The 24,644-nt window shown below is 53.3% G+C and overlaps 1 protein-coding gene across 1 annotated transcript in view; it reads left to right on the top strand.

Annotated features, from left to right (window-relative positions):
• The window catches only part of FOXN4 (forkhead box N4), a 29,996-nt gene extending 7,317 nt beyond the window's left edge, over window positions 1–22,679 (top strand). The window contains exons 2-9 of the mRNA XM_050749795.1: window positions 10,751–10,896; window positions 12,885–13,009; window positions 13,111–13,221; window positions 13,544–13,671; window positions 14,312–14,408; window positions 15,523–15,730; window positions 19,646–20,038; window positions 21,516–22,679. Of these exons, the coding sequence (XP_050605752.1) occupies window positions 10,751–10,896; window positions 12,885–13,009; window positions 13,111–13,221; window positions 13,544–13,671; window positions 14,312–14,408; window positions 15,523–15,730; window positions 19,646–20,038; window positions 21,516–21,775 (1,468 nt within the window). The 3' untranslated portion in view covers window positions 21,776–22,679. The remainder of the gene's footprint in view (window positions 1–10,750; window positions 10,897–12,884; window positions 13,010–13,110; window positions 13,222–13,543; window positions 13,672–14,311; window positions 14,409–15,522; window positions 15,731–19,645; window positions 20,039–21,515) is intronic.
• Window positions 22,680–24,644: the final 1,965 nt, after the last annotated feature.

Below are 24,644 nucleotides of genomic sequence, written 5' to 3'. Positions count from 1 at the left end.
GTCAGCATAGGATGGAAGCCATGGACTCCAGTGGCATTTGGCTTGCCCAGAGCCACCACAGGGTCCCCTGACAAGTGGCTGTGACACCATGGGGATACCTGGCGCTGGATTTTTTTATTTTCTATTTTTCATTTTTATTTTTTTAGAGACAGGGTCTTGCTCTGTCACCCAGGCTGGAGTGCAGCAGTGCAATCATAACTCACTGCAGCCTCAAACTTGTGGCTCAAACAGTCCTCCCACATCAGCCTCCTAAGTAGCTGGGACTACAGGCATGCGTCACCATGCCTGGCTAATTTTAAAACATTTTTGTAGAGGCAAGGTCTCAGTATGTTGTCCAGGCTGGTCATGAACCCCTAGCCTCAAGTGATCCTCCTGCGTCAGCCTCCCGAAGTGCTGGGATTACAAGCATGAGCCATCACACCTGGGCACACTCTGATTTTTTAAATAAATGATATGATGAGGGCTTGCCCTTCCTGCATTTCAACCAAACCGGCAGAGCAGCTGCGTGAAGAGGCTCCAGGCTCTCAGTGCATCCCTGGTTCAAATCCCAGCTCCTTTGCTGATATGCTATGTGACGGAGACCTGTCACTCATCTCTCTGGGCCTCAGCCATCCCATCTGTGAAATGAGGATGACAGGTAGCTGCCCCCACAGGCTGTCAGGAGACTGGGGAGTTTTGGACCTAGGGGGTTGGCAGAAGGTGGCATCCCATGCAGGGGTCTCTCCTGTGCGTTCTGGAGTCCTGTGCATTCAGAACAGTGCCTGGCAAGTAAGAGTTCAAGAAATGCTGTGGAATAGAGCAGACACTTCCCGAGTGCCGGTCACCTTGCTGTTGGCTGTCTTCACGGGGCTCACTCCTCCATGCTGTCAGGAGAGGTTTACTAGAAGGGGACCACCACCACTGGGGTGAGCGGCCCTCCTGCGTGCCTTCGTCCAGTCCTCACCATACCTCGTGAGATGGATGAGCATTAGCCCTCCCATTTTACAGATGTGCAAACTGAGGCTCAGAGAGGCACACAGCTGCAGACAATTCTCACAGCTGCTAAGTGGCCAGACCTAGGCCTGACTGACCCCCAAAGCCTACCTGGGTAGCACTCCACTGCAGTGCCACAGAGAGAGCAACGGGGGACCCGGGGCTGGGCTGCCCAGCTGGGATGGGCTTAGGATGTGGCATTGCAGAACTCAGAGCCTTCTGAGCAAAACTCAGAAGGGCACACAGGTAACACCCAGGAAGTCATAAGCACATAGGAGGTACTTGGGAAATGGATTACACCAATGATAGAGTGTTATTCTGACATTGATGTTCCCAGGGTGCCACCCTCAATCCTAGCCCGGATCTGTCTCAGACCTTGAATGCTCCATGCTCCGTTCCTTCAAAAGGGACCCAACCCTTCAGCATCCCCCTACTTCCTGGCAAAGGGGGGGCTGCCTAAAGGGGCTCTGGTGGCATCCCAGATGGGGAAATCGAGGCCCAAGGAGGGAGGAGCTGAAGCCGCTACCTGGGGCTGCTGAAGCTTGGGGATTTGGTGAGGTCACCTGGCTCGACCTCACCTTTCCTATCTGTTAAAGGGAGTAATGAAGTGTCTAGGGTCTGTGGGCGTGTGCATGTATGTGTTTACATACACGTGTGTGTTGTGTGTGCATATGTATGTGTGCACGTGTGGTGTGTGCACATGTATGTGTGCGTCATGTGTGTACCGTGCACATGTGTGCATGCGTGTGTGTGCATATGTGTTTTGATAAGGAAAAATATGCACCTGCCATATTTTTAAGGCAATGTAAGAGGCCTTAATATTTTAAGGCAATGTAAGAGGTTGAGCTTTGAAAAGCAAGAAGTGTCTTTGGGGGCGGGGGAAGTTGCTGGTGAACTACTGAATTCAAGGAGACTCTGGTGCACCAGATAGGTCTTTTATGTTCTTTTTGCCCAAAAAGCTCTCTGCTCACTAATGAGGACTCCCTGTGGGTGACAGATCACCCACGTAGTCTGAGAAAGACACATTGTCAGGAGTCACCCTGGGGACCCCTGAACTAATAGATCTGCCTGCCTTTTCAGCAGAACAGATGCCTCATCTGATCTGACGCTTAAATAAATTATTGCTGAACTGTTGTCATTTTCTCTTAGGCGGCTCCCTTAGGGTAGCCGCTATTATTATTCCCACTGTCTACACAGTGAAACTGAGGCCCAGGACAGATAAGTCACCAGCCCCAGGTCACACAGCCAGGAGGAGCTCACACCTGTGGCCCTGAGGGAACCCTCTACCCTGTTGCTGCTGCTTTACAGGTGGGGATATCGAGGTCTGGAGAGGGAAAGGTGCTTGCCCAAGATGATGGAACTTTGGAAATGCACCCAGGGGGTTGACCTGCAGGTTTCTCCCCCAAATGTCGGGGGTCTTTGCATCAAAAGGAACCTTAGAAGGGCCAGGCATGGTGGCTTACACCTGTAATCCCAGCACTTTGGGAGGCCGAGGTGGATGGATTACCCAAGGTCAGGAGTTCAAGACCAGCCTGGCCAACATGGTGAAACCCCATCTCTACAAAAAATACCAAAAATTAGCCGGGCATAGTGGTAGGTGCCTGTAATCCCAGCTACTCAGGAGGCTGAGACAGGAGAATTGCTTGAACCCAGGAGGCAGAGGTTACAGGGAGGTGGAGGTTGCAGTGAGCTGAGATTGTGCCACTGCACTCCAGCCTGGGCAAGAAGAGCGAAACTCTTGTCTGAAAAAAAAAAAAAAAAGGAACCTTAGAGGTTTCTTGGGCTGACCCTTCATCCAACAGGGATGGGCCTGGCAGTTCATCCCCTCGGCTACCGCTTGGATAGGTCTGGGACGGGGGGTTCACAACTTTGTGAGTTGCCCTAATACACAGCTCCTGTTTTTACAGAGCTCTTCCCTGCAACCTCCTTGCTGGTGGTGGGGATGGCGGATGGGGTACTCGTTTTATAATGAAACATACTAAAACTCAAAATTCCATGAAATCATCTCCTTAAATTTCCAGATCTAAATCAAATTTCTAGTTGTTTTAAGGCAATGTAAGAACACCACAGATTTTTTTCCATCAAGATAGAAAGGATTGTTTCAGATCACAGATCACTGCCACCTAGAACTTTCTCCACTGATGGAAACATTTCATATCTGCACTGGCCACGTGTGGCCATTCAGCACTTCAAATGTGGCTGGTGGGCCAAGGAACTCTGTACATTGATTTGATTTTAATGAACTTAAATGTAAAAGCTGCTCGTGGCTGCCTATTGGGGAGACACTGGGAGAATTTTCTAGATATCACAGAGCAGCAGTCCCAGCCTTTTTGGCACCAGGGATTGGTTTTGTGAAAGAGAATTTTTCCATGGATCGGGTGAAGGAAGGGGGATGGTTTCGGGATGAAACTGTTTTACCTTATATCATCAGGCATTAGATTCTCCTAAGGAGGCCGGGCACCGTGGCTCACGCTTATAATCCCAGCACTTTGGGAGGCCAAGGCGGGTGAATCACTTGAGGTCAGGAGTTTGAGGCCAGCGAGGCCAACATGGTGAAACCCCATCTCTACTAAAAATACAAAAACTAAGCTGGGCGTGGTAGCGCCTGTAATCCCAGTTACTTGGGAGTCTGAGACAGGAGAATTGCCTGAACCCAGGAAGCGGAGGTTGCAGTGAGCTAAGATCGTGCCACTGCACTCCAGCCTGGGTGACAAGAGCAAGGCTCTGTCTCAAAAACACAAAACAAAACAAAACAAAAGATTCTCATTAGGAGTGGGCAACCTAAATCTCTTGCATGCACAGTTCACAATAGGGTTTACACTCCTATGAGAATCTAATGCCGCTGCTGATCTGACGGGAGGTGGAGCTCAGGCACCTGCTACTCACCTCCTTCTGTGCAGCCGGGTTCCTAACAGGCCACGGACCAGTACCAGTCCTCAGCCTGGAGGTTGTTGACCTCTGTAATAGAGCACACTTCTTCAGCCAGGGAGAAAAGGACACGGTTGCTGTAGCCAACCCAGTCTCTGGAGGTGGATGTCCTGGTTCCACCACTCCCTGGCTGGGTGACCCTAGACAGGCCCATTCCTCTCTGGCCTCAGTGTTCTCATCTGGCAAATGGGAAGGTGGTTATGATAACAATCCCTGCCTGATCAGGCTCTTGCAAGGATGATGTGAGATCCAGTGTGAAAGTGGCTTTAGCTCAGGGCTGGGCGCACACGAGGGGCTTGTCCACCCCATGCCACATCCATGGGGGGACAGCTGACCCCAGGGGAGTGTGGGTGGAGCAACCAGAATGCTGGGTCTGTTTGCTCATCTGTGTTCATCTGTGGGTACTTGTGGAGCAGCCTTCGTGTGCCTGGCCCTGTGCTGGGCACTGGGAGTTTGGCTCCTCCCGTGGGGGCGTGAGGGTCCTTGCTTCAGCACCAGGGCGTCTGGGGGCTGCCTGCACCCAGCAGGGGACTCAACCCTTGTCCTGTCCTGGTCTCCTCCCTGCCAGACCCTTAGGGACCCTCAAGACCTGAAGGTGTAGTCCCTGCCCTCCCTGGGGCCACCAGTTGGCCTCAGAAGAAAGTTGTGGTCAACTAGAGTGCTCCCTGGGGCTCAGAGAAATGGGGAATCCAATGGGGAATCCAATGGGGAGACACTGAAATGCGCACAGAGGGAGAAGGAAAGGCGTCCTTTTGAGGGAACAGAAGGCGCGTAGACCCAGAGGAAGACACACGGAGAAGCGGGGAAGGACATTTGGCCCCAACTGGGACCGTTAGTGCAACGGAGGCTTGTCACACACCACACCTGAGTGAGGGCAGGGGCCACCTCAACAGGAGGAGGGCGAGATGGGCCACAGCTCCCCAGCACTGGGTGTGCAGGAACAACCTGAGGCTGGGGGATGCATTAAATGCAGGTACCCAGCCTCTTCCCCAGAAAGCCTGCCTCAGTGGCTCTGGGCGACCCAGCAGCAGGGCTGGTACCATGCAGGGGACTGTGGGTGAGTGGGGTGGAGACAGGTCCATAGGAGATCGGGGACCCTGGACGCCATGTCAGAGGAGGGGGAAGAGGAGAGGATGGGCACTTAGCACAGCTCTTGTGGGTGCTCTGCCTCCATCGTTGTTGCCCCCATTCTACAGATGGGGAAACTGAGGCTCAGGACGGTTAGGAAGCACACCAGACACCACCAAACCTGACGGGCAGGGCTGGGGCTTCCTCCCAGGGTCCCTCAGTTACAGTGACAGACACAGAAGAGGGAAGGGGAGTCGGAGATGGAGGGAGAGTGGAGGAAGCAGGTGGAAGGAGTTGGGTCTTTTTTTTCTTTTTGAGACAGAGTCTTGCTCTGTCACCCAGGCTGGAGTGCAGTGGCAAGATCTTGGCTCACTGCAACCTCCGTGTCCCGGGTTCAAACAATTCTCCTGCCTCAACCTCCCGAGTAGCTGGGATTACAGGCGCATGCCGCCATGCCCAGCTACTTTCTGTATTTTTAGTAGAGACAGGGTTTCGCCATGTTGGCCAGGCTGGTCTCAAACTCCTGACCTCAGGTGATCCGCCTGCCTTGGCCTCCCAAAGTGCCGGGATTACAGGCATGAGCCACCATGCCCGGCCAGAGTTGGGTCTTTTGAAGTTGATTCTTCTCAAAGCCTCCTTTGGAGGTGACCCTAGGCAGGCAGGCATCAGTGACATGGGTGAGTCAGGGTTAGCAGGGCTGAATTTTCCTCTCACCCAGGAACTGAAGTGACACTCCCAGAGCGGGAGCAGAACAGGCCTTGGGAGGAGAGCCCAGGGCAGTGGGGCTGGAATGTGCCTTTCTCTTTGAAATTAAAATGTCCTGTCGTTTTCCAGTAGACGGGAAACTTAGGAGGTTGATACAGGGTCTCTCTCTGTGTGGCTGTCTCTGTCACACACACACACCAGGGAATATTCCCAGCCCTCTAAGATGGCAGGGTGGATCACAAAGCCACTGTGCCTCCACACCAGTGTGCCAGCCTGGGGGTATGAGGCATTGCGGCTATTACTGTTATCACTCACGCCCATTTTACAGGTGGAAAACTGAGGCTGGTGATTAAGTGCCCTCCCCAGGGCCTATGGCTGAGAAGCCAGAATGGGTGGTTTCAGAACCAAGGAGCCTTTCCTGAGTTACAGCTGCTGTGGGCCCTGTAGTTTACACCGTCTCAAATGAGGCACCGGGAAAGAGTGAGGCGAGGGCACATGGGGACGCCTTTAATGAGGGAACTTCAGGCACTGATGAAGGAGAGGTATGGAGGGGGCTTCGCATGCCACTGTGGAGAGGGGGGCGTGCTGACCTTTCTGCAGGGGACAGAGGTCAGAGTGGTCAGGTGATTGGGGGATGAGACATTCTCAGGTAGGCCCTGGTGCGTCAGCCCCTGGCCCTTGCCATGCACGCAGAAGACATGCCTGAATGCCAGAGAGACTCTAAGAAACAGTGGGAAGCTAGCCAGGCTTCGGAGCCAGTGGACTCCCACCACAGTGCTCCTGGTGCCCACAGCCACTGCAGGTGTCCAGGGTGCTGGCTGGGGCCACCTGTCAGGTGTACTGAGGTGGACATTCCGGCATGGGCAGTGGGCACAAGAGAGGACCAGACCACCTTTGGGATGCCTGGGGCAGCGGGGAAGCAGGGGCCTGGCCATCAACCCCAAGCATGTACAGCAAACCCCTGAGAAGGGAGATGGGGACTGCACCTGTGCCAAAAGTCAATCACACAGTGGCTCATCTGATCCTACGATAGCCAGGGAGTGGAGCCCCAGGGACCTGCAGTGACTTGTCCAAGGTCATGCAGCTCAGGGGTCACAAGGACTTGAACCCAGATCTGTCCAGTCAAGGCCTGAGCTTTGGCCATGCCCCCTGTGGGCTGTCCTTCCCCCAGAGCATAGCTGGAAGTCCCAAGGGTGGGGCTTCAGGGTCTGAGCTGGGGCCCCAACTCTGCATTTTAACTGGCTCTCTGGGAGATGCCAGTTTGCACAGCCCCAAGTGAGAGCCCGGGACCCAGGGTGGGGCATCTCCCCCAGAAGATGTCTGATCTCCACCTGTAGTGCCACAGGAACAATCTGAGGCATGCAGACAGACCCGGGTTCGAGTTCTGACTGCCTCGCTTACTAACAAAGGAGTTTTTCTTTTACTGGGCTGGCTTCAGCTTCCCCCTCTGTGAAGTGGGGCTGCCTACTCTCTGTCCCTGTCCTGGGGCTGTGACAAGGACCTGAGGAGGCAGAAGACAACTCTGTCAGTTCAAAAGGGCTGGATGTGACCATCACTGTCACACCAACTCTCAGCGCTGGTGGCCTGCGGTCAGTCTTTTTTCAACCAGCCAAGCAGGCATGTAAAGGGCACCCACTTTGGGAGGCCAAGGCAGGCGGATCACGAGGTCAGGAGTTCAACACCAGCCTGACCAACATGGTGAAACCCTATCTCTACTAAAAATACAAAAATTAGCCCAGCATGGTGGTATGCACCTGTAATCCCAGCTAGTCAAGAGGCTGAGGCAGGAGAATCGCTTAAACCCAGGAGGCGGAGGTTGCAGTGAGCCAAGATTGTGCCACTGCACTCCAGCCTGGGTGACAGAGCAAGACTCCATCTCAAAAAAAAAAAAAAAAAAGGCACCCACTGTGTGCAAGGACATGGGGTAATATGGGGCTTGGGGCCAACACTCAGTGAGCCAGAAGGCGGGGTAATGGGGCAGAGACCTAGACAGTGCAGGACTCGCTGGTCCTGGCGAAGTGTAGAGAGCAGTCAGGGTGCAGAGTGGGTCCTGTGCTTGGGGTCTGGGTGGCAAAGGCTTCCCAGCGGAAGTGCTGCTCTCGCGGTAGCAGGAGCCTGCATGGGGAGTCAGGACCCCAGCCCTGGTCCTTTTCCATACTGTGACATTGGGAGCAAACCAATCTCTGCTTCCCAGAGGTAAAATAAGAGGTGGGGTCCAGTGATGTCTGTGGGATGTCTGGGGTGAAGAGGCCAGAAGTCAGACTTTGCAGTGAGCCTCCAGGGGTGGGCATGGGTGCCGGGGAGGAGGCGGAAAGGGCATCATTCCTGCAAGAGGAACGGCAAACGCAGAGGCGCGAGCCCTGCCTGGGTCTGCTGGGGGCTGCAGGAGGAGTGGGGCTGCAGGAAGGGGGAGCCAGAGGGGCTCACAAGTAGCAGGAAAGAGAAGCATCAGGATAGCGCCATTGACTCAGCCCAACTAGACGCTCAGCCATGTGCTACGCCCTTTATACCTGACTTCGTGTAATCCTCACTCTGTGGGGAGGCAGGCTGACAGCACTGAAGTGACCACTCGGTCCTGTGTTTCTTCATCTGTACAATGGGCCAGTGTAAAACCAGGGTCTGGCACACAGGCAGTGCTCCTTACAGGGAAGTGTTTAGTGGTAGCTGTGGCCAGGACATGTCGATGTGACCCCCAGATCCCAAAGCTTCAACGTACTTCCAGCCCCCTGGCGACCTGGTGAATATTAATATGAACATTAATGTTGGTGTTAATATTAATAGCGCTAAATATTCATATTACATTTACTATGAGCCACTGTTCCAAGTGCTTTACATGCAATTACATATTTCTTATGACATCCTATGAGAAAAGAGCTATTGTTATCCCCATTATACAGATAAGAAACTGAGGCTCAGAGAGGTTAAGCCAGTGGCCCAAGGGCACACAGGCAAGTGGAAACCAGGATTAGAATCCAGAGCCCAAGCATTTAACCACCACGGGTGCTGCCTGTTAGGTTTACCTGCTGCCAGAGCTTCTGCCCCACAGTGGCACCTAGGAACCTAGTTCATTTACAGCCCCTCACTCAGGGAGCTTTGGAGGGCAGCTACCTTGCTAAACCTGCCAGCAGGGGCCCAGCCCCACTTCTCCTTGTTACCGCAGTGCCAAGCAGAGCGGCCAGGGCAGTGGGGAGTCACAGCAGGTTACTGAACAGGAGCATGGCTTGTACCACCAGGCGCCAGGAGGTTTGCTGGCCAGTGGGTGAGGGAGGGAGGGTGGGGACTAGCCAGCACCCCCAACAGCGGGTGGCACACCAGGCCCTGCCCCTGCACTTCACCCCATGGTCTCCCAGGGCCTGAGGGGACAGATGGTATCACCCAGGCCCAGGCCGTGGCTGTCACTTAGCCAGATGAGTTACGAGCAGGCTGGAGGGGTGGCAGCCGGGGGGCCGCAGAAACAATTGCACTGAGACCCTGGGACAATGGGGGCCACGTGCCACAGGGGCAACAGTCGTTTGTCACACAATGGGATGCCGGGGGACAGCAGCCGGGCCAACTGCTGCCACTGACACGGCCGGCCGCGTTTTCAAATCGTTTCCAGGCCCTGTTTCCCTATGAGGCAGCCAATCGCGGGGGCAGCCAGGCAGTCACCTGATGCCAGCTTCGTGGGCCCAGGGCCCGGGCCCTGTGACAACTGAGCAGTGTGGCCATGGCAACGCTAATTGTGGCCCTAAAACACAAGAGGGGAGAGATGGGGAGGAGCAGAGAGAGAGAGACAGAGAGGGAGGAGGAGGGAGAGGGAGAATGTGAGGCCGAGCTGGCCAAGCAGATGGAGGGAGGGAAGGGGCCGGGCCTCGCTGGAGCCTCTGAGAGGCACAGAAAACCAGGGCAGGATGGGTCGGTGTCCCGCCTCTCTCTACTCAATCTATGAGGCTATTTTTGAAACATGGAGCTTAGAATTTAGACTGTGGGCCTCTTGGTGGTGACACAGAAAGCCCCTGGCCGCAGGGTGGCAGATGTGGGGTCTGGCGTGTGCTCCTTGGCTGGTCTCTGCACTGTCACGACAGGGCCCAGATGGTGGTGTAAGACCCGGTGCTCTTGGAGTCGCGTGGCAAGTGTGACTTCAGGGCACTGGGGAATGACATGGCTATCGCAGATCACCAACCTGTCTGGCACCTCCGTGGGCAGCTATCCTACATCCACAACAAGCAATGTTTTGCCCATGAATCTGTTGCGGCTGGTGGGCGTGGGTCCCAGCTGGAACCTCCCGGGGCCACCAGGGGTCAACGTGAAGAGCTCAGGCTTCAGGAGGCACTGACTGGGTCTCAGCCCCACCACCTCCTGTTCTGTGTCGTCTTGGGCAGTGACTCAGTGCTTCGAGCCTCAGTTTTCTCATCTGTACATTGGGAGTATGGGCCCACCCTACATCTCACAGCAGCTGTGGGAATTGTGCAGGACAGCGCTTGTTGAATGCTGAGTCCAGGGCCTGGCAGGTAGCAGGCGCTCAGCTGCCTCAGCACATGGCAGGATCATCCATGCAGACTGTTCCCAAGTTCCATGTTCCTCACAGCTACAGCACAGCAGGAAACTGCCCTGGACATGGGGTCGGGAGCCTGATCCTGTCCTGGCAGGTGGGACCCTGGCCACAGGCCCTGACTGCTCTGTGCTGTAGTGTCCCATAGTAGGTAAGCTCCAACTGTGCCTCAGTTTCCCCATCTGCAAAATAGGAATAATAATACCTGCCTCACAGGGTGACTGGGAGTGTAAAAAGTCTTGACCGCTGCCTGGCACATAGTAAGTCCTCAACAAACATTTGCGTGTATTGTTTTTGTGGTAGGTGCTAAGTAGGATGTGTTAAGTGGGCGAAGGAAGGAAGGAAGGATGAGCATGAAAGATCTGGCCACCAAAAGGGATCTGGGACCAGGTTCCCGTGCCCAGTCCTGGGGATGGGCAGGTTGGAGGGCTGGCGTGGCTTGGGGAGATGAGGCACATTAAGCGGATGCTTCCAGAGGTCAGGACGCACCCCCAGGAGCTGGCCTAAGCTCCCCCTCCCGCCAGAGCTCTCTGCTCCTCTCTTCAGGCTTCTAGCCACCACCAGCGATGACGACCTCCCCGGGGACCTGCAGTCGCTGTCGTGGCTCACGGCGGTGGATGTGCCTCGGCTGCAGCAGATGGCAAGTGGCCGCGTGGACCTGGGTGGCCCCTGCGTGCCACATCCACACCCAGGTAGGCTCAGGGACAGGGTGGGCAGGGAGGAGTGTGATATAGGAAAGGGGGTGATTCCCAGCCCTGCCACCCACCCACCGTGTGGCCATGACCCCGTCTCCCAGTCTCTCTGGGCCTCTCTTTCTGCATCTGTAAAATGGGACAAATGCTCCTTCCTTAGAGGGATGTGGTTCATCATTTGCTTAACCGTGTGCCAGGCCCTGAGTGAGCTAAGGTTTCTGTGAATACAGTCCTGCTGCCACAATGGTGCATCCTGAACCTCTAGGGCAGTTGGCAAACTACAGCCCGTGGGCCAAATGCAGCCTACGGCCTGTTTCCGTACAGCCTTTGTGTTAGGAATGGATTTTACATTTTCCAAGGGTTGTAAAAACACAGAGACCATCTGGCTGGCAAAGCCTAAAATATTTGCCATCTGGCCCTTCACAAGAGAAGTTTGCTGCCCCCTGATCAAGAGGATTCCAAGAGATAATATGTGGAAGTGCTGAGTGTAGGGTCTGGCACACAGTAGATACTCAATAAATGGCAGCTAGTTGCAGCTAATGGCAGTTAGCTGCAATCATAGGCAATGGATAAAATGCTTAGAGACACAGAAAGTACTGAAGAAAAGCAAAACAGTGACAAAACAATAAACGACAGTATATTAAAAGTACCAGTGGTTGAAAAATACTTGTCTAGGATTATTTGTTTCATTGGGCAAATTGTTCTTGGGCAAAGCATGTATAGCAGGGGTCAGCAAACTTTCTGTCAAGGGCCAGGTAGTCAATATTTTAGATTTTGTAGGTAATCTGATCTGTCAAAACGATTTAACTGTGCCATTGTAACACAAAACCAGCCGCAGACAATATGTAAATGAAATCAGTGCAACTCTGTGCCAGTAAAACTTTATTTACAAAAACAGGCTCTGGGCCAGAGTTTGGCTGCCAGTTTGCCAATCCCTGATCTAGAACCCCCAGGGGACAGCTGTGTGATCTCAGCCAAGTGCTTTCTGCCCTGACCAGTTTCCACATCTGCAGCAAAAGTGTAACAGAACTGCCTGCATGGGACATTGTGAGGATTCGATGCAGAGAGTGCCTTGAACGCAGGAGGTGTTTAATAAATGGTGAAATAAGGATGCCTCTTTCTTCACTGTGGCTGCTGGGTACTTTCTGTGGGCCTGTTACTGTGCCAGGCATTTGGAGCAATGAGTGATAGAAGATGTGGTCCCAATTCTTAGGGAGCTGACGATCTGGGCAGAGAGAGAAGGACAAGACAAACAGATCTAGGGACGGTGGCAGCCAGAACTCAGAGGAGAGAAGGACCCATAGGGCTTCCTGGAAGAGGTGCCCCTAGGGCAAGACCATCCTGCAGGTCAACTTTGCTTGACTGGAGGTGGCTGCCTGAAATCAGCCTAGTGCAGTAAGAATCTGTGATAGATTAGCAATGTCTGTCACAAGCCCAGCACAAGATGGGGGAAGTATGTCTGCTATTCTCATCCTGTGTGGAGGAGCAGGGCTTGGCAAAAGGGAGAGAAGGCACAAAGCCATTTTGGACCTAAACCTAGAGGCACTCAGGAGCCATGGCATGTTTTTGAGAAAAAGAAATGAACAGTGAATTAGTGTTTTAGCTTCATGAAGGACAGGGACTAAGCTATTACATCATCATGATTATCATTTATTATTGACTCATGTGTATTGAGGTATTATGTGCCCAGCAAAGTGCTAAGCACTTGATAGACATTATCTCATTTAACCCTCACAGCAAATTTATAGTTAGGGGTATCAGTAGTTCAAGTACGAATGGGAAAACTGAGGTTGACCTAAGGTTGTATAGCACGTAAAAATCTACTTTTCACTACATACCAGGGAAGTGATTTGCCAAGCACCTACTCTGTGCCTGGTCTGAGGAAAGGGGCTAGCTCCATTCTCTGGAGACACCTGGGCACTGGGCCATTCCTGGTGGCAGCCACCATTCCTCTGGCCCAGCAGCGTCTCTGTGCTTCTCTCCTGCAGGTGCCTTGGCTGGGGCGGCCGACCTGCATGTGGGAGCCACTCCAAGTCCCCTTCTCCATGGCCCAGCAGGCATGGCCCCCGGAGGCATGCCAGGTCTGGGCCCCATAACTGGTCATGGAGACAGCGTAAGTACCACTGCATGGACTGCGAAGGGTGGGCAGTGCCCTCCAGACTGGGTGCCCACCCCCACTCTGACCCTCTGTCTCCTCCTCTTCCCGCCCAGCAGATGAGCCAGTTCCCCGTGGGGGGCCAGTCCTCATCTGGCCTGCAAGACCCGCCGCATCTGTACTCACCTGCCACCCAACCACAGTTCCCGCTCCCCCCGGGTGCCCAGCAGGTACCAAGGGCTCAGGGGAGCCCTGGACTCAGCAGCAGACACCCTGCCTTGGGCTGGCCAGGGACCTCTCTGAGCCTCAGTTTACTCACCCAGAACATGGGAATAACATTCCCCCCCATGCTCAGGTCATGGGGTCATTCATTCCGTTCCCCCAAAACTCCTGCCCTGAGCGGAGACAAGATTGTTTCCTGGATGGCTGTGAATCCCCACACGAGGCGTTTTGAAACTAGGGTTGGGACAGGGTTACTGTGAGTGACGTATGTTCTTTCTCACCTTCTTTCTCTCTCTCTGCCACTTTCTCCCTGCCCCTGCCTGTGGGAAGTGCCCTCCTGTGGGCCTCTATGGCCCCCCATTTGGGGTACGGCCCCCCTACCCCCAGCCCCACGTGGCTGTGCATTCGTCTCAGGAACTGCACCCCAAACACTACCCCAAGCCCATCTACTCGTACAGGTGAGGTCCAGGGTGGGCCGGGTCAGGGCCGAGGGCGGCTCCGGGAGGAGAGGGATGAGGCTGCGCTCAGGGCATCTCAGACAGCTACGTGTGGCAGCCCAGACTTCCAAGAGGGAGGTTTTGGGGAGTGGGGAACCCCCAGGTGGGACTTGTTCTCAGGAAGGAGCATCATAGGGTCCCCCAGGTCAAGAGCCCACTGCAGACCTGAATCCAGTGCCACAGTTCACTTCATTCACAAGCTGTGTGGCCTTGAGGAAGTGGTGTGGCCTCTCTGAGCCTTGATTTCCCCAAATGTAAAAAGTCATCAAAATAATAGTATTGTATACCTCACGGGAGTTTGGGGAGGGGGAAACAACCTAGGGAAAGTCTAAAGGCTCATAGTCATTAAAATTATGGGGATGCCATGAAGAGGGGAAAGGGTAAGATTTCTCAAGTCAGTACCAATGGTTGAGCCCAGGGTCAAGGAGAAAGGGCAAAGGGTGGGAAAGACATCGGGCCATGAAATGGTATTGAGAGCTCACTGTGTGTGAGTGTGTAGGGTCAAGCAGGGCAGGCTTCCTGGCAGAAGAGGCACTGGGCTGTCAGCCTGAGACCCCTTCACGCCTGGCCTGCCCTGCCCTGCCCCACCTCCTGCCCCCAGCTGTCTGATCGCCATGGCCCTGAAGAACAGCAAGACGGGCAGCCTGCCTGTGAGTGAGATCTACAGCTTCATGAAGGAGCACTTCCCCTACTTCAAGGTGAGGGGTCCCAAGCCAGGGTAGGGGTGCTGGAGCTGCCTGGTGCTGCCAGAATCTAGGGCTGGCCCTGGGCCAACCCTCTTTGGTTCCCAGTTATGTCTGTGTATCTGGTGATTAGGACATGTGCACATACACTCACATAGAAGAAAGTCAGAAAGAGAGGGGGCATTTGAACTGGGCTCTGACAGATGAAGAGGAGTTCATTGGGCATCCCAAGGAGAAAAGGGTAGAGGCACCAGACTAGTTACTCAGCACGGATTCAGTACAACATAATGATGCAAAACAACGGAACTGGCAAGAGCCTTCACCTCTGAGCCTCAGTATCCTCATATGTCAGGTGTGGAGAATCATCCCAAGCTGGCAAGGTCAGTGAGGATCCTGCGGATAAGGGCCTGGCAGCTTCTGGCATAGGGTTGGCCACTAGTAATGTTATCCTTGTTAGCATCAAAGCAAAAAGTGGAGCAGGAAGTCAGAGGGTACACCAAGCTGTAGGGTCCCTGGCCTGGACAGTGTCCTCAGCAAAAATACTGCAGTACAGTGTGTGTGAGTACATGTACATGTGTGGTGTGAGATGCATTGTGATATCTGGTTATCTAGCATTTAAAAATAATTTGCTGGTGGTGCACGCCTGTAGTCCCAGCTACTTGGGGGGCTGAGGTGGGAGGACTGTTCGATCCCAGGAGGTCGAGGTTGCAGTGAGTTGTGATCACACCACTGTACTCTAGCCTGGGTGACAGAGCAAGACCCTGTCTCAAAAAGTAAATTTGCATTGAATACACTTGACCAGTTATCCATTTATTGGCATCATTCTTCCTTGCTTGCTTCCTCAGTGGGAGAGGGAGTATGGAATATCCAGCAGGCCAGGCTGCATCCTCCTATAGTAACAGTTGGCCGGAGCTGAATTGTACTTCCCCTCTCATCAGGGCATGGCCACACCAGCTGGCCTCCGTCCCCAGCACTCTCTCTTGTCTCTCCAACTTGAGGCTGAGTGTCAGTCACTGTCAAATTACTCCTGCCACCGCGATGTCCTGCCGCTACGGGCCTGAGTAGGAGATCCCCGGGGTAGGAGGAAGGGCTTACAGGGAGGCCTCTGAATGCCGATGTCTCTTCATAGACGGCTCCCGACGGCTGGAAGAACTCGGTGCGGCACAACCTGTCTCTGAACAAGTGCTTCGAGAAGGTGGAGAACAAGATGAGCGGCTCCTCCCGCAAGGGCTGCCTGTGGGCTCTGAACCTGGCCCGCATTGACAAGATGGAGGAGGAGATGCACAAGTGGAAGAGGAAGGACCTGGCTGCCATCCACCGGAGCATGGCCAACCCTGGTGAGGCCCGGACAGCCCACAGCGTGTGCGCGCACACACACACACACGCGTGCACATGCACACACGTACACACATGTGGAAGAGGAAGGACCTGGCCACCGGAGCATGGCCAACCCTGGTGAGGCCCGGACAGCCCACAGCGCACGCACACACACACACATGTGCACGCACACAAATACACGTGCGCACGCACACAAATACACGCGCGCACACACACATGCGCACACACACACATGCGCACACACACACACATGCACACGCACACATACATGGAAGAGGAAGGACCTGGCTGACATTCACCAGCGCATGGCCAACCCCAGTGAAGCCTGGATGCACACACGTGCACGCACACAAATACACACGTGCGCACACACACAAATGCACTCACACACCTGTGCACACAAACATGCACACATACACAGAAGAGGAAGGACCTGGCCACCATCCACTGGAGCATGGCCAATCCCGGTGAGGCCCAGACAGCCTGCAGTGCGCATGCACACAAGTGCACACGTGCATGCACACACACACGCAGAACAGGAAGGACCTGGCTGGCATCCACTGGAGCATGGCCAACCCTGGTGAGGCCCAGATGCACACACACACACACACACATGTGCACACACACGGAAGAGGAAAGACCTGGCCACCATCCACCAGAGCACGGCCAACCCCGGTGAGGCCCGGACAGTGCACAATGTGCACACACACACACGCACATGCACACACACACGCACAAACAAGCACACACACACGGAAGAGGAAGGACCTGGCCGCCATCCACCAGAGCACGGCCAACCCCGGTGAGGCCCGAACAGCCCACAGCATGCGCGCGCACACACGTACACACACGCGGAAGAGGAAGGACCTGGCCGCCATCCACCAGAGCACGGCCAACCCCAGTGAGGCCCGGACAGCCCACAGCGCATGCACACACACACCCACGCACATGCACACACATACACACATGTGGAAGAGGAAGGACCTGGCCACCGGAACATGGCCAACCCTAGTGAGGCCCAGACAGCCCAAAGCGCACATGCACACACACACATGCACACGCACATGCACACACGTACACACATGTGGAAGAGGAAGGACCTGGCCACCGGAGCATGGCCAACCCTGGTGAGGCCCAGACAGCCCAAAGCGTGCACACACACAGTGCACACACAAATGCACACACACAAGTGGAAGAGGAAGCACCTGGCCGCCATCCACCAGAGCATGGCCAAGAGGCCCGGACAGCCCCCAGTGTGCACACACATGCATGCACGCATGCACACACACATGCACACACACGCGCACACATACACACCACACGCCCCTCCTCCCAGCCCAGCCCCAGCTCTGCCTATGCCCTACCCAGTCTGTAACACTTCTCAGATACGATGATGGGAAGACAGGAGTCTGGCAAACCTCCCTCCTATGAAATTGGCCTCTCCCTCCCCAGCCCTATCCAGTGGCGGAAGTAATTGAGGGGCCTGATCAGAAACAGAAAAAAGCTGTTGGATCTCACTTGTCATCCATAGTGTCTTGCCCAGAAATGCCAAACTACACAACCATGGGATAAACATTGCTTTCCTACCACATTGGCAGAGATGTTTAAAATAATAACACTCAGTGTGGACTAGGATGTGGAAACATAGACAGTTTCGTATACAATGGATAGGAATTTAAGCTGTTACACTTTTGAGGGAAAGCTAACATATCAAACACCTGCAAATGGTACCCATGGATTGGTCCAATTATTCTACTTCTGACAATGTGTATTGTGAAGAGCAAAGATTTGAGCAAAAGGTTTATGAACAAAGTTATCCATCACAAAATTATTTCTAAGAGTGAAACATAGAAAGCAGTCCAGACATCTCACAAGAGGGGGTTGGTTAAATAAATAGAATGACATACCTTGCAAGTATTAGAGATGAGAAATATTTTTAAATATTTTTGGAATATAAAGAAATGTTAGGCCGGGCATGGTGCCTCATGCCCATAACTCCAGCACTTTGGGAGGCCGAGGCAGGTGGATCACCTAAGGTCAGGAGTTCAAGACCATCCTGGCCAACATGGTGAAACCCCATCTCTACTAAAAATATAAAAATTAGCCAGGCATGGTGGCAGGCGCCTGTAATCCCAGCTACTCGGGAGGCTGAGGCAGGAGAATCACTTGAACCCGGGAGGCGGAGGTTGCAGTGACCCAAGATCAAGCCACTGTACTCCAGCCTAGGTGACAGAACAAAAATCCATCCAAAAAGAAAAAAATGTTCTCATTAAGTGAAAAGGGGCAGGTTATAAATCAATATCCACAGCAAGATCACATTTTAAAATACATATACATCCATATTGATTTGCCTCCCAAAAATGTATGTATGTATGTATGAGAGAGAATAACTATGCTTGTGTGTTTGGGAAGAAGTACACAAAATCTTTACTGTGAATGGAGAGACCATTGATAACTTTTGTATTTTTCACATATTTCTGTATTTTCCAAAACTTCTATCCTATTCCTAATTAGAAAAAGGATTGCATCTGCTTTAAAAAAAAAAAAAATTAATGGATATGAGGTGGGGCCATCCAAGGGACATATGCATGGGGACTGTGACGCGGAGGCTAACTCTGCCCCAGCCTTCAGAGTATGGCCAGAGTCTGTTGGGTATCACCGTGCTGGGTAGGAATGGGGCTGAGAGTGTGGCTTGCGGGTGAACAACTCAAGGCAGGAAGAAAGGCTGTAGCAGGAGCCAATGGTCCCTCAGTTGAGGGGGTATCACATCGCACCCAGCCCACCGAAAGCTCTGGGGTCTGGCTTGAGACCCAGGGCCAGTACTGACACATATTCAGAGTGAAGTCTTGGGCAAGTTATTCTGCCTTCTAGATTCTAAGTGTTCTCATTCCTAAAATGGGTGCAACCCAAATAGATCTTGGGACCCTGTCTACTCTCAACCCTGTGTTGCACTCAACAAGACATAACCAATAACCAAAAATAATTTGAGAGTCATTTGTCTTTACTTGTTTATGTCCAAGAGTATTAAGGATTTTTAACCCACAGCAACACTTCTTAATGTCTCTTTGGTAGCAGGGAGTGGCCAGGGCCCCTTGCATGTAAATACATTTTATCCCTGTCTTACGGGATTTGTAATCACGGCCTTACCTCCTTGCAGGGCTGTTAGGAGATTTCAATGAAGCCCTAGGGTTACAGGGCTGTCCTGTAAGGCACTATCCTGATGAAAGGGGCTAATGTTATTATCTGATGACTTTTTTTTTCAAAGACAGGGTCTTGCTTTGTCACCCAGGCTGGAGTACAGTAGTGCAATCATGTCTTAACTGCAGCCTCAACCTCCTGGGCTCAAGTGATCCCCCCACCTCAGCCTCCCAAGTAACTGGTACTACAGACACACACCACCACGCCCAGCTAAGATTTTTTATTTTTTGTAGAGATGGTATCTTACTATGTTGTTCAGGCGAATCTTGAACTCCTGACCTCAAGCTGTCCTCCTGCTTCAGCTTCCCAAAGCACTGGGATTACAGGCATGAGCCCAGCCTTTGATTCACCTCTTATTCCTCAAAGATTCTGCACAATTTGTGATTTTGTTACATCTCCACAACAACCCTGTGCAGAGTGTATCATGTCTTGCTAGATGGGCAGAGATGTTTAAAATAATAAAATATTAACACCCAGCATGGGCTAGGATGCGGAGAAGTATTTAATAGACACCTTCATTTACAGTGGGTGGCAATGTAAGTTGTGAGATGAGATGATGCCTATGTCATTTCATAGGTGAGGAGACAGAGGTTCAGAGTGTCCAAGAGGCTTGCTAAGGTCACACAGGTGGTGACACTGGAATTTGAACCCAGGCCTGGGCTGGGGCCCGGTAACTGCTGGGTGGGTTCTGAGTGACCTCTCCCACTTGCCTGCAGAGGAGTTGGACAAGCTGATCTCCGACCGGCCTGAAAGCTGCCGGCGCCCCGGCAAACCGGGGGAACCAGAGGCCCCTGTGCTGACTCACGCCACCACAGTGGCCGTGGCACACGGCTGCCTGGCTGTCTCCCAGCTCCCACCCCAGCCACTGATGACCCTGTCCCTGCAGTCAGTCCCCCTGCACCACCAGGTCCAGCCCCAGGCACATCTTGCTCCAGACTCTCCAGCACCAGCCCAGACCCCGCCGCTGCATGCCTTGCCGGACCTCAGCCCCAGCCCGCTCCCCCACCCCGCCATGGGAAGGGCTCCTGTAGACTTCATCAATATCAGCACCGACATGAACACTGAGGTGGATGCCCTTGACCCAAGCATCATGGACTTCGCGCTGCAGGGTGAGGCCAGAGGAATGGAGTGATGGGAATGGAATGGGGAGGGGAGGGGAGGGGAGGGGAGAGGCCCGGGGGCCAAAGGGAGTGAGGGAGAGGACTGTGCTGCCTACATTTGCCCCACAGTCTCGTTCCCATAGCAACAACCTTTACAAGTTGAACATCCCTGATCCGGAAATCCAAAATGCTCCGAAATTCGAAAATTTTTGAGCCCTGACAAGACACTCAAAGGTCATGCTCGTTGGAGCAGTTCAGATTTCAGATGTTTGGTTGGATTAGGGATGTTCAACCTGTTATAGCCAATGGCAGCCAACAGGAAATGAGCATTTGCTGTATACCAGGCCAGAGCATTGCACAGGCATCACCTGAGGTCACCACCATCCACATTTCTGTTCTGCCGATGAGGACACTGAGGCAGAGAGAAGTGAAGTCACTCACTCAAGGTCACCTGGCTAGTAAGTGGCAGAGCCTGGAGTTAAACCTCAGTCTGTCTGGCCCCAAAGTTTTCATCAGTAACTGCTTCAACTCCCATGTGCCACCCCCACACCAGGTCACACTCTGACCTGCTGCCTGCCTCATGATCATCTCCGATAAATGGGATGTGATGAATGAACGAACAGGGGAATTTCCGGTTTCAGTGAAGGCTCACACTTCATCCACTCACTAGCACCGGTGCAGCTCTTATGTTTCAGCCAAGGGTGGAGACAGCCTCTGTCCCGAGTTCTGCGTCTAGCGAGGGACATGGACAGGTGGCAAGTCAGCTGCAGCTGTGAAGCGGTATATTTGCACCTCCCTGCCTTTCTTTTCCTGGATTGTTGTGTAGTTCAATGTGAAGAAAGGGAAGCAGTGTCTTGTCCCCCTGGCTTTGACCGTAATGATATCATGAGAACTAATGTTTCCACAAGTCCCCTTGTTTAACCCTTGCCACAGCCTTAGGAGCTGGATTCACTGATCATCTCCATCTTATTCTGAAGTTCTGAGATGGGAGTGTCCCAAAGACATTCGGTGGGAAGGTGAAGGTCCAGGGCTACAACTCTGGCCCTTCCATGGTTTTATTGTTTTTTGTTTTTTTTGAGATGGAGTCTCGCTGTCACCCAGACTGTAGTGCAGTGGCACGATCTCGGCTCACTGCAACCTCCACCTCCTGGGTTCAAGTGATGCTTGCGCCTCAGCCTCCCAAGTAGCTGGGATTACAGGTGTGTGCTACCAGGCCAGGCTAATTTTTATATTTTCAGTAGAGATGGGATTTCGCCATGTTGGCCAGCTGGTGTTGAACTCCTGGCCTCAAGTGATCCACCCACCTCGGCTTCCCAAAGTGCTGGGATTACAGGCGTGAGCCACCATGCCCGGCCCCATGCCCTTTTTCTACAACACATGACCTTAGACGCCACACATGGTCTCTGCCTCTTCCCTAAGATGGGGGATTCGAACTCGGGTCGTTTGATGTGAAGCCAGCTCACCCTAATGCTTTTGTCTTTGAAAGGGAACCTGTGGGAGGAGATGAAGGATGAGGGATTCAGCCTGGACACGCTGGGCGCCTTTGGAGACTCCCCACTTGGCTGTGACCTGGGGGCCTCAGGCCTGACCCCTGCCTCGGGTGGCAGCGACCAGTCCTTCCCAGACTTGCAGGTGACGGGTCTCTACACAGCGTACTCCACTCCGGACAGTGTGGCCGCCTCAGGCACCAGCTCCTCCTCCCAGTACCTGGGTGCGCAGGGGAACAAGCCCATAGCCCTGCTTTGAGCTGTCAGCCTCACCTGCCCCGGAACCCCGGCACCCGGCTTGGGCAGAGAACTGACTGGATCAGGGTGTTCCCAGAAGGCAGGTCCCTCATGGTCCCCGAAGCCTCTCCTAAACCTGTGGAGAAATTGCTGGCTGGACAGGGAAGCGGTTCCCCTCAGCAGCCCCTCTCTTCCTCGTGCCCCCCACTGGAGCTTCTGGGACAGTTTCTGGGGGCTCTTCCAAGTCAGAAGGATGGAGGAGGGTGGACAAGCAACCCAGCGTCCCCCGACTCCTTGACACTCCTCCAAGGCCTGAGCTGCGACGCCTGGCCATGTTGAGTGACACTTCTCCATCCTGGATCCTGGCTGGGTGACCTCAATGACCTGCACCCCATTTTGGGACACCTTTGTGCATTGAGGAGACACCCTGGGGTGAAAGCCCTTGAATTCATCCTCATGGGAAATGGCTGAGTGGATCAAACCTCAGCCGCAGCCTCCAGGGGCCAGGCCCAGAGCAGGAAATGGAGCCAGAGAACCTGGAGCCTCTCTCTCTTGGATAGGACAAGCTGAACTCTGAAATGGGAGCCAGTCCAGGTGGCCTTCAGCCCCACCTTTCCGATAGTCTATTAGAATTTTATTAGAGCAGATTCCTGGGCCATGCCGGGCACCGTGACCAGGTGTAAATTTATTTATATTTATTGTGGCCCAACCACCCCACTTCTTTAAACCCAGCCCGAGGCCTCTGGAATGAGACTCCTCCTCCCTCCCTACCTCCCAGCCATCCTAACTCCTACAGGCCAGAGAATGACATCTCTAACTGGCTCGTATTCCCTTGGCAGCCTGGGGCTACTTTTTAGAACCAGCAAGCACTGTTGATACTGTGAACCATCCTATTTTTTCCATATTAGAGACCAGATATTTTTCTACCTGTTCATGATTCACATCTCTTCTTGCATGTACCTAAGAGAGGCGGTGCCATTGTTTGGGGGCTTGGGGGGCTTTCAAAGGGGAAAATGCAATGGGAGAGGGAGGAACTGGAGGAGGGTGCTTTTGTACTGGGATTTGAGACTCTCCTGAGGGAATGAAAGCCAGCTGAACCATGTAAAGCTCGAACCACGTGGCGAGTGGTGGACAAAACTTCGATGCATGATATTTATTGGCACTTCCTCACCTCCCTTTGTCCTACAGCTGTTTTTATGTTTCTTTTTCTCTCCTTGCTAATTACTGACTCCCCAAGTGGCAAGTTCCTCAGATAGCTGGGTTAAAGGAGAGACAGGTGAGTGAGCTAGTCAATTGTGAAAAATGCTCTCCCAGCAAAGTTGAGACAAAACTGGAGAAGCTGCAGCCTCACGCACCATCCCCCTCTTTCCACCAGATGGATGTTGACTGTGTCTGGGAGTTCCCGAACCCTAGAGCCAGGATGTTGTTTCATCAACAGCTCAGCCAGCTGCCTGGGAGCTTTGGCATTAAGCCCCGCCTTGAAGGGAGAGCTTTAAGTTTTTCCTAGTTCTGGAACTTTCCACCGAGCATCCACCACCCTTAGACACAATCCCAGTGCTACCCGTCCGACCTGCACTGTCATCTGCTTTGTGTGATATGGCCCCCGATAAGGTGTTGAAATTGTTATTCATGAAGACTCCGTGTTTGAGTAACATCAAGACTGTCAGTGTAGAATTGAGTAACTGTCTTCTATCAATAAAGGCTGAACGGCAGCTCTGTGGCTTGTGAGAAGGTCAAAGGGAGATAAAGGATAATGACACTACTCACTCATCCCTTACAGGTGAGGTCCCATTTACAGATGGGGAAATTGAGGCCCAGAGAGGTGACACCACTGCACACCAGACCCAGGCATTCTGATACCAAGTTCCCATCGCACCAGAAACTGGGGGGAGTTTGTCATGAAGGTTACAATGAGCATGGCCTCCATTTACTGTCCCTGAGAACTGGCGCTTGACAGGCATCATTTCAGGCAGGGATCACGAATGCCATTTACCACTCAGAAAGCAGAGGCTTGGAGAAGTAGGGCTGGCTGAGTGTGTCCTGGAGCTCAGCAGCACAGCTCAGGTGTGTACCCATGTCAGAAAAGACAAGATGGAAACGGACGCACCCCTTCCAGCACCTGCTATATGCCAGGCCCCGTACTAGTCACTGCTGTCAATTAGCTCATTTGGTCCTCACAACAGCCGTAGTAAGCATGTCTGATTTGTTACTACACCCATGTCACAGATGAAGAAACTGAGGCTCAGGGGAATAAAGCAGGTGACTTGCTGTCCAAGATATAACAGGCAAACTATATATTAAATGAGAGTCTAACTCTTTTTATTTTTTCAGACAGAGTCTCACTCTGTCACCAGACTGGAGTGCAGTGGTGCAATTTTGGTTCACTGCAACCTCAGCCTCCCGGATTCAAGCGATTCTCCTGCCTCAGCCTCCCGAGTAGCTGGGACTACAGGCAACGCCACCACACCCAGCTACTTTTTGTATTTTTAGTAGAGACAGGGTTTCACCATGTTGGCCAGGATGGTCTTGATCTCTTGACCTTGTGATCCGCCCGCCTCAGCCTCCCAAAGTGCTAGGATTACAGGCAGGAGTCTAACTCTTAAGCCCACCCAGGAAGTGGCCTGCAGCCTCAGGGGAGACCAGATTCGTGCACATGCAACGTTTTATGAGTGAGGAAGTATGTCTGGGAGGATGGGCTGTGGGTGGTGTCAGGAAGTGCTTGGTGGAGGCCAGGCTCGGGGCAGGGAGAGGGTGCCTGCAGCAGCCCCGGCTTCCTCTGCCCAGCACCTGTACCACCCTCTCCTTGGCTTGGCTCCCAAATGACCCTGTGAACCCAGGCTGGCCAAAAGCATCGAAGCCCCCAGCCACCCTCTGAAATTGGCTGAAGTGGG

This window comes from Macaca thibetana, chromosome 11 (genome assembly GCF_024542745.1).
Source record: "Macaca thibetana thibetana isolate TM-01 chromosome 11, ASM2454274v1, whole genome shotgun sequence".
In the NCBI taxonomy this organism is placed as follows: Eukaryota; Metazoa; Chordata; class Mammalia; order Primates; family Cercopithecidae; genus Macaca; species Macaca thibetana.
This window is presented reverse-complemented; position numbering and strand designations above follow the sequence as displayed.